The sequence below is a fragment of the Halichoerus grypus genome, chromosome 4 (assembly GCF_964656455.1).
Source record: "Halichoerus grypus chromosome 4, mHalGry1.hap1.1, whole genome shotgun sequence".
Taxonomy (NCBI): domain Eukaryota; kingdom Metazoa; phylum Chordata; class Mammalia; order Carnivora; family Phocidae; genus Halichoerus; species Halichoerus grypus.
In genome coordinates this window covers 121,868,971-121,888,077 of record NC_135715.1, presented here as the reverse complement: position 1 = coordinate 121,888,077, position 19,107 = coordinate 121,868,971, and the positions used below count along the sequence as shown (strand labels likewise).

The following is a 19,107-nucleotide window of genomic DNA, read 5'->3' as shown; positions in this document are numbered from 1 at the left end:
GCCGGCAGCGCCAGCCCCCGGCGGCTGCGAGAGGGCGCAGGGGGCGGAGGCGCGGCGGGGGCGGGCTCTGTCCGCCCCCCCACCCCCCAGCCCCCCCTTTCAGCCGGCTGCTGGGGCCGGTGGCAGGAACGCCGCGCACCGCCAGCCGCGGGGGGCGAAGGATGGGGAAAGCGCAAGACGGGGGCGCCCGCATGGATTAGAGCCGACCGCGCTCTTCAAAAGGGTGACGGGCTGTGCTTCCCTCCCGCGCCCTGGGAACTTCAAAGCGGCCCGCGCTGTCCCGACTGCCTAGCTCCGCTCTGGGACCTCGCAGCTTCGGCGCGGCCGCCTGGTGGCCATGACCCGAGCGCTGTGCGCGGCGCTCCGCCAGGCTCTCCTGCTGCTTGCCACCGCCGCCGCGCTCTCGACAGGTACGACGGGCGCTGCTTTTCCAGCGCAGACGAGGGTGGGAGTCGGGGGCGGTCTGCGGGTGGGCACGCGGGTGGGGTAGAAGGTGCTGCGAGCACACTGACTTTCCACTGGGCGGAGTGGGAAGCGCCAGTTGGATTGATGGGGCGCGGGATAGGGCGCAGCGTGGGCACCTGAGGTCTGGCAGCCATAGGATTAGACAGGTGTGTTGGGGACGAAGCTACCAGGAGGAGAGAAAAAGCGACAGGGACGTGGGGGGGGGGTATGGGTAATAGGGGTGAGGTGGGTGTCAAATTGGGGGGCAGTTTGCAGCGGAGGGAGTAGGAGAGTGTGTTTGTGGTTGTGCGCAGGGCTGGGGAGTTGAGTGGAACCACGAGTTCACTCTGCAGGGGCTTCGGGCGCGCTCTGTACTGGGCTCGGGAGAGCTGAGTAAAGATTGTGGCATGGTGGTGGTGGAAAGGTAGGCCGTGGTGGTGGCGATTCGGTCTGAGTTTTAGGAGGCGAGGGATATCTCAGAAGCCGCTGATGCCAAGCTGTGTAGGCGGGAGAGGGAGCTTAAATCTGCGTGGTTTGCAACGCACATTGCTTTCGAGGTACGATCTTTACTAAGAGTTGCAGGGAAAAAAAAATTCTGGCAAGCGCCCCAGCGTTTTTAACAGGTCTGTGCCTTGATAGGCTAAATAGAGCCCTCGGCCCAAGCTGGAAACCAAACATTTCTTATAATGTTTACTAGAAACTGGGGCAAATGCATCTTCGGTAAAATCATAGTGTGCTATGATGAAAAACCCTTTAGCTCTGAAACTGTTTTCGTTATAACATTATCTTGCGATATGGAGAGCAGCAGCAGACTCCTTGCTAACTCATTCTTTAACCGTTTCAATCAGACATTTAAGACATTTGCACACAAAAACCTGGTGTTTTTCCCTAGAGCCATACTTTGTCCGAAGCTGATTTTTATGCATTTTTGTTTTCCCAGATGACAATCTGTTTGACATTAATAGCTATACTTCAGGGTGGGTAGTTTTCCTTTTAGTGACATGTGCAGGGGAATGTTTTGAATAGTAAGATTGCTGTCATGTGCAGATTTCGTGTTTCCGATGGCCTGAGAGAATCACTAAATACAATATTCAAATGAAAATTGATTATTGGAAGTGATTAATACAATATGAGGATTAAAGCATTTTAGTTATCTTAGGAAAAGCACAGCCTTTTAGGAAAGCCATTACTCAGAGACTGTCCAGAGGATGATGGGATAAAGTGACATATTTGCATTCAGAGTTAGTAAATTCATCAGTGGGAAGAAAACTGACAATGGGAAGGTCTTTATAAGAAATGAGCGGAAACTCCACTAACTCAGAATACTCAAAGTAGTCTTGATGAATTTAATAGAATTAAAAAAAAAAAAAGAATTAAACAGCCTTCTAGGTATCACAGTTTTGACTAGGCACCCGTGAAATTACCTCCACAGGCTGTCCGTACAACCCTTTTTATTTTAGGGAGCTAATAACTTTGCTGCAGACATTTAAAAAAATACTCAATTATTTTTTATCTAGCTTGAAAGTTATATTTTGTTATATGTCAGAATCTTCAGAAAATTTCAGAGACCCTGGGCATAGCAGTATAGGAAAACATGCCAGGCTATGTTCTTTGAAAGGCATGGAAACTTTTGACATTGAAATGTACAAAAAAGAAAAAAAAAAATAGATCATCCATTCAGATTTGATTTTTCCCTCAAAATATGAAGGCTATGAAAAATGACTGATACGGAGATAATGTGTCAATATAGTAGAGAAGTACTTACCAAATTGAACTTTTACAATAAACTTTTCTATGTCAAATGCAATCACTTTCAAATCTCTTTTAAGAACTTTATCCCTCTTTGTGTCCCACAGAAACAATGTCTATTGCTGTCTACTTTTTTGAATCTTAACTGTTATAACCATCTTTGATTATTTGGTAGAGGGAGTCAAGGTAGTTTATTTCTTTATTTCATCTTTTAAATTATTTTTCTTACGTGGTTACCTATATCATTTTTTATCTAGTCACTTTTATAAATTACATTGTTCATCATAATGGTCAATTTTGGAAATGTAGGAGAAGTCTCTGCTGACACTATGACATAGCTGGGTGACAGGAAACACCACCTTCCAATTTGACTCTGCTGAGCACCAGGCCTAGGACTTTAAATATCTGAAGACACTGATAAACCAATATCCCTTTTTGCTTTGACTGTTATTCCCCAGCATCTCTGTCACCTACGGCATGTCATGCATTAGCAGTAGAGTAGAAAACCAGTGCTCCTTGATGAGAATCTCAGAGGGTAACCGCTGATGGAAAAAAAATGAGAAAATATTTATTGGTCTGGGTTGGCTAAAAAATTAGGCTGGAAAGCTAAAAAAAAAAAAAGAGTCCAGGGGATGTCTGGGCGGCTCAGTTGGTTAAGTATCTACCTTTAACTCAGCTCATGATCCCAGTGTCCTGGGATCGAGCCCCCCCACCCCCACCCCGACCCAGGGTTGGGCTCTCTGCTGAGCGAGGAGCCTGCTTCTCCCTCTCCCTTTACAGCTCTCCTTGCTTGTGCTCTCTCTCAAATAAATAAATAAAATCTTAAAAAAAAAAAAGAGTCCAGAAAGCTAGAAGCTGTTGCTCTAAAAGTGAAAAGGTAACCATTTCATTTAATAACCAGGTTGGGGGTTTCAGATAGGGAGATGTTTTCACTGCGCGTTTTAAGGTGTGCTGGAAGTGAAAGTGAAAGCCTTGGGCTGGTTGAGTGTACAATTGCTGAAGATGTTGCCACATTTGCCCTTCTTTAAGCAGGGTCATTTATTGGGTGGTTGAAACACATGTGACAAGAGGCAAAAATGGCCAAGGAAGAGACTTCTCTGGACCAGGAGAAGCTCTGTGCAGAAGTCCTTGGGGGCATATTTCTTCATCAGCTGTAGTGCCCCAACCTGTTATCTAGCCTCAAGTTTACAGAAGTATCAAATAGAGTTCCTCTGATTTGCTATGATCCTATATACATAAATGTAAGGTGTGAGAGAGGAATAGGGGATGATACCAAATTTGATTCGAGCAGTGGAGAAATAGTACCCTTATGTGGGGTCAGGCTGAGGACCGACCACAGGAGGAGCAGGTCCTGCCCTGGGCAGGGGTGGGGGTGGTGGCCCAGAGCAGGAGCTCAGTTTCCGTGTGGAGAGCTTAAAATGCCTAATACACACTAAAGTGGAGATACCAAGTAAGCAATTTGTTGTTTGGGGCCTAGGGTTCAGGGCACAAGTCTAGACCAACGCTAAAAAATCGAGAGTCAAATTAATTGGTGTTTGATTCCGATTTAACTGGGTGTTCTGTACTTTTACTTGGCAACCCCACATGAAGGAGCTATTGTGATGAGCTAATCTGCTCCTGTTGCCCGTATGCCCGGCTCTTAGATTAGAAAGAGAAGCATAGACCTCTTTTCTAGTCCTTGTCTCTTACCACTTGTATTCTAGCCCTGCCACCGTCCCCATATGCATCTCTGAGGGGTCACTTCCAGCACTTCAGCCACGCGTTGGTGTGGCTCCACCATTTCCGGGTGGATGCAGAGGGACAGCCTTTCCTAATCTTACATGGGTTCTTGACATGAAAGGGTTGTGAAAAAGGTTAGAACTCTCTAGACTCCCTGGAAATGATTGGTAGGTGAAAGCGGTTGGTTTTGCCCAAATTTACTGTCTTCTTCTGAATGTGATTGTTATTTTCAAATGCGTTTTTAGAGTATTTGTCTTTGAAATAAGCATTCCTAAGTTTCTCTTTTAGGGGAAATGCTTCCAGGCAGTAGCCAAGATGCAGTTCGTTGTATTTTTCTTGGCAGTACTTGTATGTCTTATTGTAAAAAGAGAAGGTTAAGGGGAGTAGAGAATGGAGAGAGTCAGAGCCAGGGAGGCGGTATGCGTCACAGGTCCTATTCATCTGAGGCAGATTGAGGTTTTAGAGCAGGTTCCTTAGAGAGTGATTGCAAGTCCTTTGGGAAACGAGCAAGGATGCATTAATTTCAGCTATGCACTGTTTAGTTCCTGCTCTTAGCTGAGTCTTGACCAGCTACCAAATGATTAGTACTGGCTTCATTTTGAGATTTGTAGAGGACAGTAACCTATAAATGAACAACTCTATGCATGGGTCATTAACAAGCTCAAATGGATATGTTCACACGTATATAAAGAGTTTATTTTAACTAATAAAATGAGCGAGTTAATTTCTAAATATAAATGGAAAACAGAACCAAACAGGGAAAAAAAGGAACAATTCTAAGCACAAAGAGTGTACTGTGTATTATTCCTTACCACTGTATCTGTGAAGCCACCTCTGGATTTTTCATGGCTTTGGCCTTCTCTATTTTAAATTTTTCACAGCTGATTATCAGATCTCAAGTTTTATCCTTACATTGTTTAAGAAACTGGGATAATAAAGGGATATATTTAGAAGGGATACAGAATTTCCACTGTTCCTAGGAGAAGTAGGAATCCCTAAATACTGGCCTGTCCCAGCTGTGCCTCTCTCCAGCCCAAGAGAAGTCACTCAGGGACATCCAGACAAGAGAAGCAAACTAAAGCAAAGTAACTGTTCTTTTGGTTACGTGCGTGGTACTTTGTCCCCAAATTGCATGGCAGAACTCTAACCTACTCCTCTTTTCAAAATGTGTAACAACTAAACAGCCTAAGGATAAAGGGGAGGAGGCTGTGATACCTCAGAATCCTGGATCCTGACACTGATTGAAAGGCTGTGTGATGCCTGCCAAGGGAAGCCAGGATGGCGGAGCGGGGGGCCTCTTTCTCCATTACCTCACATTAGTCCAGCCTTCATGGTAGCTCTGACAAATTTCAGACAATAATGTCAGGGGCTACTGCTCAGGGAGGAAAAGGTGGAGAGTCTGTGGATAGAGGTGGTTGTTTTTTTCCTACGAGGAAGCAGGTCCTGCTCTTCCCACAATTGTTACCTCTATAGAAGACGGGACTGTGGTCATGAACCCGGTGCCTTTCGCATTCTTTGAAAGCCGCATCCCTAAAGCACGTGGGCCTCTTGGTTCCCTGGAATGGGGACAGTAAAACCACTACTCCTCACACTTAGGAATCCAGTAAAAAGTAAAAGGGAGGGAGGAGGGGAGGAGGAGTGTGAAACAGGCATGAAGACTGTATTTCCATAGAAGAAGCCAACACCCCTATTTCTGAGGGGATGCTCCCTTGCCTTATCATGTGGCTCTTGCATTCACTTGCTCTGATTGGCCAACAAGAATCATAAGGTTCTGCCCTGTCCTCATTCTTTACTTTTTGTCCTCCAGAATAATTTCCCTTTTCTGTTGTTCTCTTCTGTGTTTTGGAGTAGGTATGTGAATATACTGTTTCTTTGGAACTGTTTTAAATTAATCCCCTCAAGAATTCATGGGTGAATCATTCAGTATGATTCAAGAGCTTGGCTTATTATTTTTTTAAACAATTTAAATTTGCCAGTGACTTAAGGATCCCAAATTAGATCAATCTACTTTTTCATTAAACTTTTCACATCAAGAAAATGATTAGGATGCTTTAGTTTTGAAAGTGAGACACATATATTTTCTTCTAATTTGTTTTATCATCCTTATCTCATGATAAGGTACAATGATTGAGAAAGATGCCGTATCTCTGTATGTTGATTGAGTTCCTTTTAAATTTTTCGTTTAACGCCATGATTGACTGAAACAAATACTCCATGGTCAAAAACAGGATTAGAAATAAATCTAACCCATTATGGTCCAGACAATGAGCATTTTAATGCTAAATGTTTAGTTTCATAAATGCATGCTTATCCAAGAGATGTTAACTCAGAGGGTGGTAATCCAGATTAACACAGCTTTAAGGAACCAGATTGTTTTAAAACAGAGCCAAAATATATTAAAGAGTATTAACGCATCACATTTCATAATTTTATCTGATGACTTTTTTCTGGCCTGCTCCCTTAAAAGTGTGTCTATTTCTTCTCTCCATCACCATTATTGCTCTTCAAGAGTAAAGATCTGCTCCGTGAATATTTGCCTGCTCTAATAATCAAAGTGAGACTTTGTTCTCACTCAAATTCCACCTATAATCTGTAGTATATATTTCCAGGAAATAGATAATACATTGTAAATTTGAAACACTAAATAAAGAATAAATATATGATTAGCAGAACATTTCTTACAGGATAATAAATGTGTAATTAAATGAACCTCTCTTTCTTTTTTTATTTTTTTCCTATAGCTGTTCTCTAGCTGTATATTAACTATATTAAAAGGTATTACTTTTTGCACAGAGAAGAAAGTTGACTTCATTAAGACAAATGGACTTCCCTAAAAGAATGAGATTTATTGTGCCAAATCAAGATGAAGATGCTCTTTTAGAACTGTTTTTACTGAACTCTGCTTTTTATATTGCCATTATCATAAAGTTTTTCCTAATATTTCTTTATTATGTTTTTAATATCTGTAGGATTTATAGTGCTGTCTCCTCTTATATCCCTGACATTGGGAATTTGAATTTTCTTTCTTTTTACCTTGATTGGTGTAGTTGGAAGTTTATCAGTTTTATTGAATTCTTTCCAATAAATAGCTTTTGGTTTTATTGATTTTCAGGGTTTTTTTTCTTTAGTTGTTTCCTACTCTTTATATTTCCTTCTTGTACTTACTTTGAGTTTGATTTATTCTTTTTTATTCTAACTTCTTAAGTTGATACTTTAGATCAACAGTGGGCAAACTTTTTCTTAAAGGATCAGATAATACATATTTTAGGCTGGTGGGCCAAAGAGTCTCTTTTGCAATTATCTGATTCAGCCGTTTTCATATAAAAGCAACCATAGACAATACATAAACAAATAGGTGTTGCTTTATTTACAAATGGGCCAACCAATGGGTCATAGTTTGATGACCTTTTCTTAAATCATTCATTTAAGACCTTTCTTCTTTTCTTTGCTTTTTTTTTTTTTAAGATTTTATTTATTTATTTGACAGAGAGAGACACAGTGAGAGAGGGAACACAAGCAGGGGGAGTGGGAGAGGGAGAAGCAGGCTTCCCGCGGAGCAGGGAACCTGATGTGGGGCTCGATCCCAGGACCCTGGGATCATGACCTGAGCTGAAGGCAGATGCTTAATGACTGAACCACCCAGGCGCCCCGACCTTTCTTCTTTTCTAATATAGGCATTTAAAGCTTCAAGTTTCCTTCTTGGCAACTGCTTCAGCTTATCCATAAATTGTGCTATGTTGTATTTTAACTTTCAGTGAATTCAGAATATTTTCTAGATTTCTTTATGATTTTCTGGGACTTGTGGGCTATTTAGATGTCTGTTGTTTAATTTCCAAATATTTTTGGAATTTTCAGGTTGTTTTTTTGTTATTGACTTCCAATTGAAATCCACTGGGAGTGAAAGAATATAATCTGTATGATTTTAATTTTTCTGAATTTATCTATTTGTTTTAGAGCCTAACCTGTGTCTGACCTGGTAAATGTAATACATGTTCTTGAAAATAATGTATATTCTGCTGTTGTTGGGTGGAGTGTTCTATAGATGTTATTTAGGTCAAGTTGTTTCACAGTGTTATTTAAGGCTTCTTTATCTTTACTGATTTTCTGTCTTATTTTATCAATTACCAAGAGAGGATTGTTGATATCTTCCACATACATGTGAATTTGTCTACTCCTCTTTTCAGTTTTTCTGATTTTTGCTGCATGTATTTGAAAATTTTGTTAATGGGTACATTAAGATTGTTATGTCCTTTTTTTAAAAAAAGATTTTATTTATTTATTTGACAGAGAGAGAGTTAGCGAGAGCAGGAACACAAGCAGGAATAGTGGGAGAGGGAGAAGCAGGCTTCCCGCGGAGCAGGGAGCCCGATGTGGGGCTCTATCCCAGGACCCTGGGATCATGACCTGAGCCGAAGGCAGCCGCTTAATGGCTGAGCCACCCAGGCGCCCCTTGTTATGTCCTCTTAACTCATGTTTATCATTAGGAAATCTCCCACTTTACCCCTGGTGTTATTTATTCTTATGACATGTCTCTCTTTATCACTGGTAATCTTCGCTTTAAAGTTTGCTCAGTTAACATTAATATAGCCATCCCAGCTTCCTTATGCTTAATATTTGTATATCTCTTTTAATATAGGTACTCCTACTTTGTTTTGCTGAGTGCCTGCATATCATAGACGTCCCATCCTCTTATTCTAAACTTTTAATGTCTATATGTATACATATGTATATATACTTATGTGTGTGTGACACACACACATAAAAATATATATTTAAATTGGGCTTCTTGTATAGAGCATATGGTTAAGTCCTGCTTTTTTATTCAGGCTTACATACTTGTCTTTTAACTGGAGAATTTAGATCATATACATTTAATGTATTTATCAATATGGGTGTGTTTAAATCTGTCATCTTGTTGTTTTTATGTCTTTCCCTTTATTTCTTTCTATTTTTTGTCTTTGTTTGGTTTAAGTGACAAAATGTTACTATTCTGTATTATTTCCACTATTGGTTTATAAGCTACATCTCTTTGTCTTACTTTTAGTGATTGTTATAAGTTTTATAATATCCAACTTTAAATTATCATAGTTTAATCTGAGAACTGTATTATCATATTCTTCCATTTTCCTCTTCTTGTCATTTGTGTTATTAATCTCACATTTTTTTTTTAAAGATTTTATTTGTTTGACAGAGAGAGACACAGCGAGAGAGAGAACACAAGCCGGGGGAGTGGGAGAGGGAGAAGCAGGCCCCCCGCAGAGCAGGGAGCCCAATGCAGGGCTCGATCCCAGGACCATGGGACCATGCCCTGAGCCGAAGGCAGATACCCAATGACTGAGGCACGCAGGCGCCCCTAATCTCACATGTTTTACTTCTAAATATTTTATAGCCTTGAAAAAATTGTTCTTATTTTGGCTTAAATACTTAATTACCTTTAAATGAATTAAAAAATGAATGTAAGATTTTGCATTTACCCACCTATTTATCATTTCTGTTCATTGCTCTTCATTACTCTGTGTAGATGTGAATTTACATGTGATGTCCTTTTCCTTTAGCTTGAAGAACATTTCTTAGTTCAGTTCTTGTGACAATGAATTCTCATGCATTTTTATTTTCTGGAAAAGATTTATTTCATTTCAGATTCATTTCATTTTTGTTTTTCCTCAACATTTTATTAAACTTTTCATCAATTGACTACCTCACACCAGTCAGAATGGCTAAAATTAACTCAGGAAACAATATATGTTGGCAAAGATGTGGAGTAAGGGGAACCCTCTTACACTGTTGGTGAGAATGAAAACTGGTGCAGCCACTCTGGAAAGCAGTATGGAGTTTCCTCAAAAGGGTGAAAATAGAACTACCCTATGACCCAGCAATTGCACTAGTAGGTATTTATCCAAAGGATACAAACATAATGAATTGAAAGGGCACCTGCACCCCAATGTTTATAGCAGCAATGTCCACAATAGCCAAACAATGGAAAGAGCCCAGATGTCCATCAACAGATGAATGGATAAAGAAGGTGTGGTATATATTAACAATGGAATATTACTCAGTCATCAAAAACTATGAAATATTGCCATTTGCGATGATGTGGGTGGGACTAGAAGGTATTATGCTAAGCAAACTACATCAGTCAGAGAAAGACAAATACCATATGATTTCACTCATATGTGGAATTTAAGAAATAAAACAGATGAACATAGGGGAAGGGAAGGAAAAATAAAATAAGATGAAAACAGAGAGGGAGGCAAACCATGAGACTCTTAACTATAGGAAACAAACAGGGTTGGTGGAGGGGAGGGCGTTGGTGGGATGGGGTAATTGGGTGATGAGCTAAGGAGGGTACTTGATGTAGTGAGCACTAGGTGTTATATGCAACTGATGAATCACTAAATTATATCCCTGAAACTAATAATAATAATAAAAAAATAAACTTTTTATCAACTGGAATTGAAAGAAATTTAGTTAACATCCATCCATATATCCACCAATTAGATCATACCATTATGCTTGTTTTATCACATGTATATCCATTTATCTATTCCTCTATTCATCAAATACATATTATTTTTATGTATTTCTAAATAAGTTACAAATATCAGTACACTACCCTCTAAATACTTCAGTATGCATATCATACAAGTACAATATTTGCTAACATTTTTCTCTTTCCATGAAACAATTGCATATAACAACATTCACAAATCTTATGTGTGCATTCATGGTGTTTTGAGAAATTCATTCCCTTAATCTTTTCAAGATGTTAATAATAAGCATCACCACAGTAAGTTTCCTCCTGTTTCTACCCAGTCATTCCTTAGTGCATATTTTATCCAGCATAGATTAGTTTTAACTTTGAGTGTATTGCTTTGTAAACGCCAACTAGGTAAAGTTTGTGATAGTATTGTTCACATCATCTATATTTTTACTGAGAGGGTTGTTAAAAATCTCCAACTGTACTTGTGGATTTATCTTTCTCTCCCTTTAGTTTGGTCAGTTTTTATTTCATATATTTTGAAACTCTCTTATTAGGTACACACACATTTACAGTTGTCATGTCTTCTTGATGCAATGACCAATTATTATGAAATATCCCACTTCATCTCAGTAATACTTTTGTCTTCATGTCTACTTTGTGCAATTATATAAGTATGCCAACTTTTTTATAATTCATATTTGCATGTTTGTTTTTCCCATACTTTTACTTACACCCCATCTGTGTCTTTATCTTGGATGTGCAATTTTTGTACATAGCATATAGTTGGTTCTTGATTTTTATCCTTTAACTATATTATAATATCTGCCTTTAATTCCAGTGGTAAGGTCATTAACATTTAGTGTAATTATTGGTATGGATTCATGCCTACCATGTTTCTATTTGTCTCTCTTTTTATTGTTTCTGTTTCTCCTTTTTTTACCTTTTTTTGGGCTAGTCACTTTTTTTGAGTATTCCATTTCATTTCCTTTATTGATTTCTTAACACTCTCTTTTAATTATTTTTTAGTAGTTGTTCTAAGCTTACATGTATTTTTTCTTAAATTAATGTTCATTTTGAGTCAGTATAGTACTATTTCATACATCGCTCTTTACACTTAACACTTCATTTTGCCAACTTCACTTCCCTTTTTATCCCATGACACCTCCTTTACACCTCCAGTGTAAAGACCTTATAATTGTATGATTACATTTAACAGCTGTGTAATTATATTGACATCAACCAAACATGATGAGACACACAAATAAGGAAATGACTTGCAAGAGACAGGGCACTCATGATTTATTTATGATGCAGATGTTGGAACTATCATATAGGAATTTAAAATAATCATGATTAAAAACTGTAGTAGAAAAGGTGGAAAATACACATGAAATATGTGGCATTTTAGCAGAAAGAGAATGTAAGAAAATGTCAAATGGAAATGCTAGATATGAAAGCATGAGATGAAGAATACTCTTGATATGCTCATCAGTAGACTCAGCACAGCCAAAGAAAGAATCATGAACTTGAAGATAGACCAATAGAAATGACCTTATAATTGTGTAATTACAGTATTACAAAGTCATTGCTCTAAAATGGGAGGTGTCAGGAAATAAAAAGGAAAGAGTGAAAAGGCCCAAAACAGAGCATCCAAAAGGTGTGAGACAATATGAAGTGGTATAACGTATGTGTAAATGGAATCCTAGATGGAAAAGGGACAGAATGGGATAGAAGAACTATTTGAAGAGATATATTGGTTAATAATTTTCCAAATACAATGAAAGACATCAAACTACCAATCGTAGAGGCTCAGAGAAGCCCAAGCAGGATAAATACCTCTTTTCCCAAACCCCACACTGTTAGACACATCATATATGAATTGATAAAATTCAGATAAAATAGTAAATCTTGAAGACAGCCCAAATAAAATAGACCTATTACAGAGGAATAAAGTTAAGAATTACAGCAGACTTCTCAACAGAAACTGTGCAAACAAAAAAACAATAAAGTGACAACTTTAAAGTGCACAAGGATAAAGCAATCCAGTGTTCCATACCACATGAAATTATCTTTTACTTTTTAAAAAATATTGTATTTATTTATTTATTAGAGAGAGAGAGTGCACAAGTGGGGGGAGGGGCAAAAGGAGAGGCAGAAGCAGACTCCCTGCTGTGCAGGGAGCCTGATGTGGGACTCCATCCCAGGACCCTGACATTATGACCTGAGCTGAAGGCAGACACTTAACTGATTGAGCCACCCAAGCACCCCTGAAGTTATCTTTTAAAATAAAGGTGAAATGAAGACATTTTCAATAAATAAAAACTGAGAATTCATTACTTCTTGACCTATACAGCAAAAAATGTTAAAGGAACGTTTTCAGACAGAAAGTGTGCAGTATCATAGACTTGAATGCACACAGAGAAATACATATCTCTGGAAATGGCTAAAATGAAGATAAATATAAAATATATTTTCCTTAACTTTAATCACTATGAAATATCATTGACTTTCTAAAGCAAAAATAGTAATAGTGCTTTTTGAGTGTATAGCATAGGTATAGATAAAATGTATGACAGCCTTAGCACAAAGAATGGGAAGGAGGAATTGAGAATATACAATTGTTTAGTTTTTTATATTATATGTGAAGGATCATAGTATGATTTGAAGTTACGCTATGATTAAAGATGCATATTGTACAACCAAGTACAACCCTTAAAATATTAAATTATAAATGCACAAATAAGAATATAATAAAGTACATGAAATGAAATAAAAATTTTTAATCCAAAAACATGATGAAATGGCAAAGGTGCACCAAACACAGGTGGAACAAATAGAAAGGAACCAGTAAAATGGTAGATTTTAATTCAACCATATCAATAATTACATTAAATGTGAGTTCTTTAAATACACCAGTTAAAAAACTGAGAGTATAGCTCTGACAATACACTGGCTATAAGAAACTCGCTTTCAATATAAGAGATGCACTTTAACTATAAAGACACAAATAGAATAAAAGTAAAGGTACGAGAAAAAGTTATACCATGGAAACACTGATCATAAGAAGCTGGAGTGACTAGATTAATAACAAAGTAGACTTCAGAAAGTAGAATATTGCAGGGGATATTCCATTATGATAAAGGGCTCACTTCACCAAGAAGATGTGATAATCTTAAATGCATATGTACTTAATCTTAGAGCTTCAAATGCATGAAACAGCAATTGATAGAACTTGAAGGGGAAACAGACAAGTATATAATTATATTTTGACTTCAACACTACTCTCTCATAACTGATAGAATAAGTGGGCCAAAAATTAGTAAGGATATATAAGATTTGAGAAACACTTTAAACCCACTTGACTTAATTGACATTTACGTAACATTCCAGCTAACTACAACAGAATATACATTATTTTAAAGAACATATAGAATGTTAATCAAGATAAACCATAATGTGGGTCATAGAACAAACCTAATACATTTTAAAAAGTTTAAAGTACACGGAGTATTTTCTCTGAACATAGTGGAAATAAACTAGAAATCAACAGGAGCTTATCTGGAAAATTACCAAATATTTCAGAATTAAGCAACAAATGTCTAAATACTCATGGATTAAAGTAGAAGTAAAAATATATATATTATTTTTAATTAAAAGAAAATGGAACTACAACATAACAAAAATTGTGGAATACATCTAAAGCAGTTATTAGAATGAAATTTAAAGGAATAGCAAATGAAGTCAAAGCAAATAGAAAGAATAAAATAATAAAGGTAAGAAGAGAAATCAATGAAGTTGAAAACAGGAACACATTAAAGAATACCAAGAATAGCAAAATATTTTTTTAAGATCAGTAAAATTAACTCACTTCTAGCTAGATTTACTAAGGAAAAGAGGAACAACCCAAATTACCAATGTCAAAAGTGAAAGAGGGGATGTCATTACACATCCTACATATATAAAAATTAAAAACTAGGAAACATTTCAAAACATCTTTATGCTCACAGTTAGGAAACTTAAGAAATGAACAAATTCCTTGAGAAGTACAAACTACCAAAGGCCCCTCAAGTAGTAATAGATAAACTGGATAATTTCTATTAAAGAAGACTCTAATCTCAGATGGCTTTACTGGTGAATTCTGTCAAAAAAATTTAGGAAGAGGGGCACCTGGCTGTTACAACTAGTAGAGCATATGACTCTTAATCTCAGGGTCATAAGTTCAAGTCCCACATTGGGCGTAGAGCTTACTTAAAAATATTAGGAAGAAATAACATTTAGTCTACACAAACTCAGAATACGGAACTGGAGGGGATACTTATCATCTCATTTTATAAGATCAGCATTACACTGAGACCAAAACTAGGAAAAGACATCTTAGTGAAAGAAAACTACATACTAATATCTCTTGTAGAGATGCAAAAATCCCCAATAAAATATTATCAAATCAAATATTATAAACAGGATATTACAGGATAATACATCATGATCAAGTGGAGTTTATTTTGGGGAGTGCAAGGCTGGTTCAACATTCAAAAATCTAATATTCCAATTTACCAGTCAGAAGACTAAAGAAGAAAAAAACGTATGATAGTATCAATAGATGCATGAAAACCAGGTGTCAGTACTCAACATCTATAAAAATTCACCAAAACTAAGAATGGAAGTGAACTTCCTTAACATGATAAAGAGCTTCTTCAGAAAACTTACAGCTAACATACACTAACCTATGAAAGACTGGATGTTTCTCACTACAGGTGAAAACAAGGCAAAGATGTCTATTCTTACCAATTGTTATCAGTGCTGCACTGAAAGTCCTAGCCAATGCATGAAGATAAGAGAAATGTATAAAAGGCATATGGATTGGATAGGAATAAGCAAAATTTTCTCTATTCACAGATTATTTGGCTTTATATAGAGAAAATGCCAAAGAATCTCCAAAAAAGGAATTAGAATTGATAAATTCTAGTTCAAATTCAAGGTTGCAAGATACACATTAATACACATATTCAATTGTATTTTTATATATACTAGCAATGAAAAATTAGAAATTGGAAAAAAAGGGAGCCCTTTATAATAGCATCTAAAAACCCATGAAATACTTAGGTGAAAATCTAACAGGATATATGGAAAGTCTCTTAAAAGCTCTAAAACACATTTGAAAGAGTTTAGATAAGACCTGAATAGATGGAACAATATACTACATTCACAGAATCAAAGTCACAATGTTGTTAATATGGCAATTATCTCCCAATTTGGTTTATAGACTCAGTGTAATCCCAATCAGTGTTCTAATTAAAATTCCTGCAGGGATTTTTGCAGAATTCACCAAGTTGTTTTAAAATTTATGTGGGAAGGTAAAGGAACTAGAATAACCAAATCAATTTTGAAAAAGAAGATCAAAGTTGTCATATTTACAGTAACTTACTTGAAGACTCATAAATCTACAGTAATTAAGACTGTGTTATTGGCAAAAGGAGAGGCACATTGATTAATGGGATAGAATAGAGAGACCACAAATAGACCCATACATATATAGCCAATTGATTTTTTTTTTTTTTTACTAAGGTAAATGCTATGGTGAAATGATAGTCTTTTCAACAAACGATGATGGAATAATTAGACATTCATACTCAAAAAAAGAAAGAAAGAAAAGTACCTCAAAACATGCCTTGCATGTGTGCAAGTATTAAAATAGATCATGGACCTGAAAATAAAATCTAAAACTATAAAAACTTTTTTTAAAATTTTATTTTATTATGTTATGTTAGTCACCATACATTACATCATTAGTTTTTGATGTAGTGTTTCATGATTCATTGTTTGTGTAGAACAACCAGTGCTCCATGCAATATGTGCCCTCCTTAATACCCATCACCTGGCTAACCCATCCCTCCATTCCCCTCCCCTCTAAAACCCTCAGTTTGTTTCTCAGAGTCCATAGTCTCTCATGGTTCATCTCCCCCTCCGATTCCCCCCCTTCATTTTTCCCCTCCTGCTACATTCTTCTTCTTCTTTTTTTTTTTTTTAACATATAATGTATTATTTGTTTCAGAGGTACAGGTCTGTGATTCAACAGTCTTACACAATCCACAGCGCTCACCATAGCACATACCGTCCCCAGTGTGCATCACCCAGCCCATCCCTCCCACCCCCCACCACTCCAGCAACCCTCAGTTTGTTTCCTGAAATTAAGAGTCTCTTATGGTTTGTCTTCCTCTCTGGCTTCATCTTGTTTCATTTTTTCCTCCCTTCCCCTATGATCCTCTGTCTTGTTTCTCAAATTCCTCATATCAGTGAGATCATATTATACTTGTCTTTCTCTGATTGACTTATTTCGCTTAGCATAATACCCTCTAGTTCCATCCATGTCATTGCAAATGGCAAGATTTCATTTTTTTGATGGCTGCATAATATTTCATTGTATCTATATACCACATCTTCTTTATCCATTCATCTATTGATGGACATCTTGGCTCTTTCCATAGTAAAAGTATAAAAACTTCTAAAAGAAAATGTAGAAGAAAATCTTTTGGTCTTGGGTTAGGCAATATTTCTTAAATGTGATCACCAAAAGCACAATCCATAGAAGAAAATATTGATAAATTGGATTTCATCAAAATTCAAAACATATTTTTTTGAAAGATGCTGTTAAGTGAATGAAAAGACAAGCCACACAGCCTGGGAGATAGTATTTGCATGACACATATTTAATAAAACACTTGAATCAGAATATATAAAGAATTCTCAAAACTCAATAAGAAAACAACCCAGTAAGAGTGGGCAAAACAGTTGAACAGATATAAAGAACATATATAAGTGGAAACACCAGAGCTGCCCAGTATCATTAGTCATTGAGGAAATCCTTATTAAACCACAGCGACATGCCACCGCATATCTATTTGAATGGCTAAAACAAACAAACAGCAACCAAAAAAAGCTCAAGAAAACAAAGATGACAATACCAAGTGTTGGTAGGAATCCTAAATAACTAGAACTCTCATCCATTACTGGTGAATATAAAGTGGGATAGCCACTTTAGAAAAAAACACTGTGGCAATTTTATATAAAGTTCAACATACATTCTATATAAAATATAGTAATTTCACTTCTAGATATTTAGCAAAGAGAAATGAAAGTTATTTCCCACAAAGATCTGTATATTAAAGTTTATTACAAGCTTATTCCTAATCATCAAAAATTGGGGGAGAAAACCCACATGGCTTTTAACTTGTGAATGGATAAACAAACTGTTTTACGTCCATTCGGTGAATACCGATATATGCAACAACATGAATGAAGGCCTTAAGAAGTAAATGAAAGAAGCCAGAATCAAAAGGCTGCATTCATTTGACATTCTGGAGAAGGCAAACATCAGGAACACAAAGTATCACTGCTTGCCAGGGGCTGGAGGGGCAGAAGTTGTCTAAAAGAGAGTCTGAGAAGATCTGGGAGGAGGGGTGATTGAACTGCAGTTGTCAAATCCATAAAACTGTACACTAAAAAGGATGAATGTTACTATATGTAAATTCAATCTTAATAAACCAGATCCTCCCCTCCCAGATTGGAGAGCATGTATGAGAACTAAGAAATCTTGTATAAATCAAGAAGTTAGCCGATAATGTTTCCAATTGGTTATTTAAGAACAGCAGTGTATTTTTAGAGTTAATGTCCTATGATAATGTCCTAGAGAACAACAACAAAAATAGTTAAAAGTGCCTTTGTGAAGTGAGACTGGGGAGAAGTGGGGAGAAGTGGGATAGATGCTTTCTATTTTAATTCTTACTATATTATATATATATATTTTTTTACCATATGCACTGATAGGGTTGGTTATATAAACATAAAATATTTTGAAATTACAAATAATTTGCTTTTGCTATATAAATAAGGGATTTCTGTTAAAGTGTTTGTGTGTGTGTGTGTGTGTGTGTGTGTGTATCATCCTCAGTCTGTAAAATGGCATAAAGTAGAAAGAAATGAAATCAAATTAGGATAAATTAGACTGTGTTTAATTCATTAGCCTAGAGTAGTAGTCATTTCTTCTCTGGGCAAAGGAAATTGCAACTAAGGGACATCATCCATACATAGATAAAGCCCATTGTAAATGCAGCATTACTCACCTGCTCTTTTAGGTAAAAGCTTTTGGTTCGACTTGAAAGGTCATTTATCACCTACAAGGGAGCACTTATGGGCTGCTTGGGCTCTTTTTGTTGGTTTCCTATAGCATTAAACTTGCTTATGGAAAATTTTGCTTGCACCAGCAGTCTATACACGGGCTCATTAATGCATTAACAAAGCTCATTTTGCTGAGTTAGATTAGAGGTACCCCTCATTCAGTAGAGTGTCATGCACACAGTGGGCAGTCAGCATTTTCTTGATTGTCTTCTATACAGTTAGGGAAAGTCACTATGGGTGTTTTGACCCTCTTCCAAGACAGATTTAAAGATGAGGGGTAAAATTATGGAAAGATCATCAGGCTAGCGAGTCTGTTGGTTTACATTTCAGGATCAGGTAAGTTTCCAGTGTTGAGTGGGAGTCATCCTGTAATACTCATGTACCTGAATTTTCAGGGACAACCCTGGTTTCAAATATGCTAGCCTATTTTCAGACCACAAATTCTAATTTTTGGTCTGGAAAATAGAGTTACTGTAAACTGTGGAGTAACAATGGCAGTGGGCATGTTGGTGTTCACCAGACTCCAGCATCAGTGTTAT

The 19,107-nt window shown here is 37.0% G+C and overlaps 1 protein-coding gene across 4 annotated transcripts in view; it reads left to right on the top strand.

The window, feature by feature from the left end:
• The first annotated feature begins 99 nt into the window (after positions 1-99).
• ACVR1C (activin A receptor type 1C) overlaps positions 100-19,107 on the top strand; it is a 79,345-nt gene continuing 60,337 nt past the window's right edge. For 2 of the 4 annotated variants that reach the window (XM_078070821.1, XM_078070818.1), the window contains exon 1: positions 100-410. In XM_078070821.1, the coding sequence (XP_077926947.1) occupies positions 338-410 (73 nt within the window). In that variant the 5' untranslated portion in view covers positions 100-337. The remainder of the gene's footprint in view (positions 411-19,107) is intronic. The other 2 variants (XM_078070819.1, XM_078070820.1) reach the window with 2 other exon arrangements.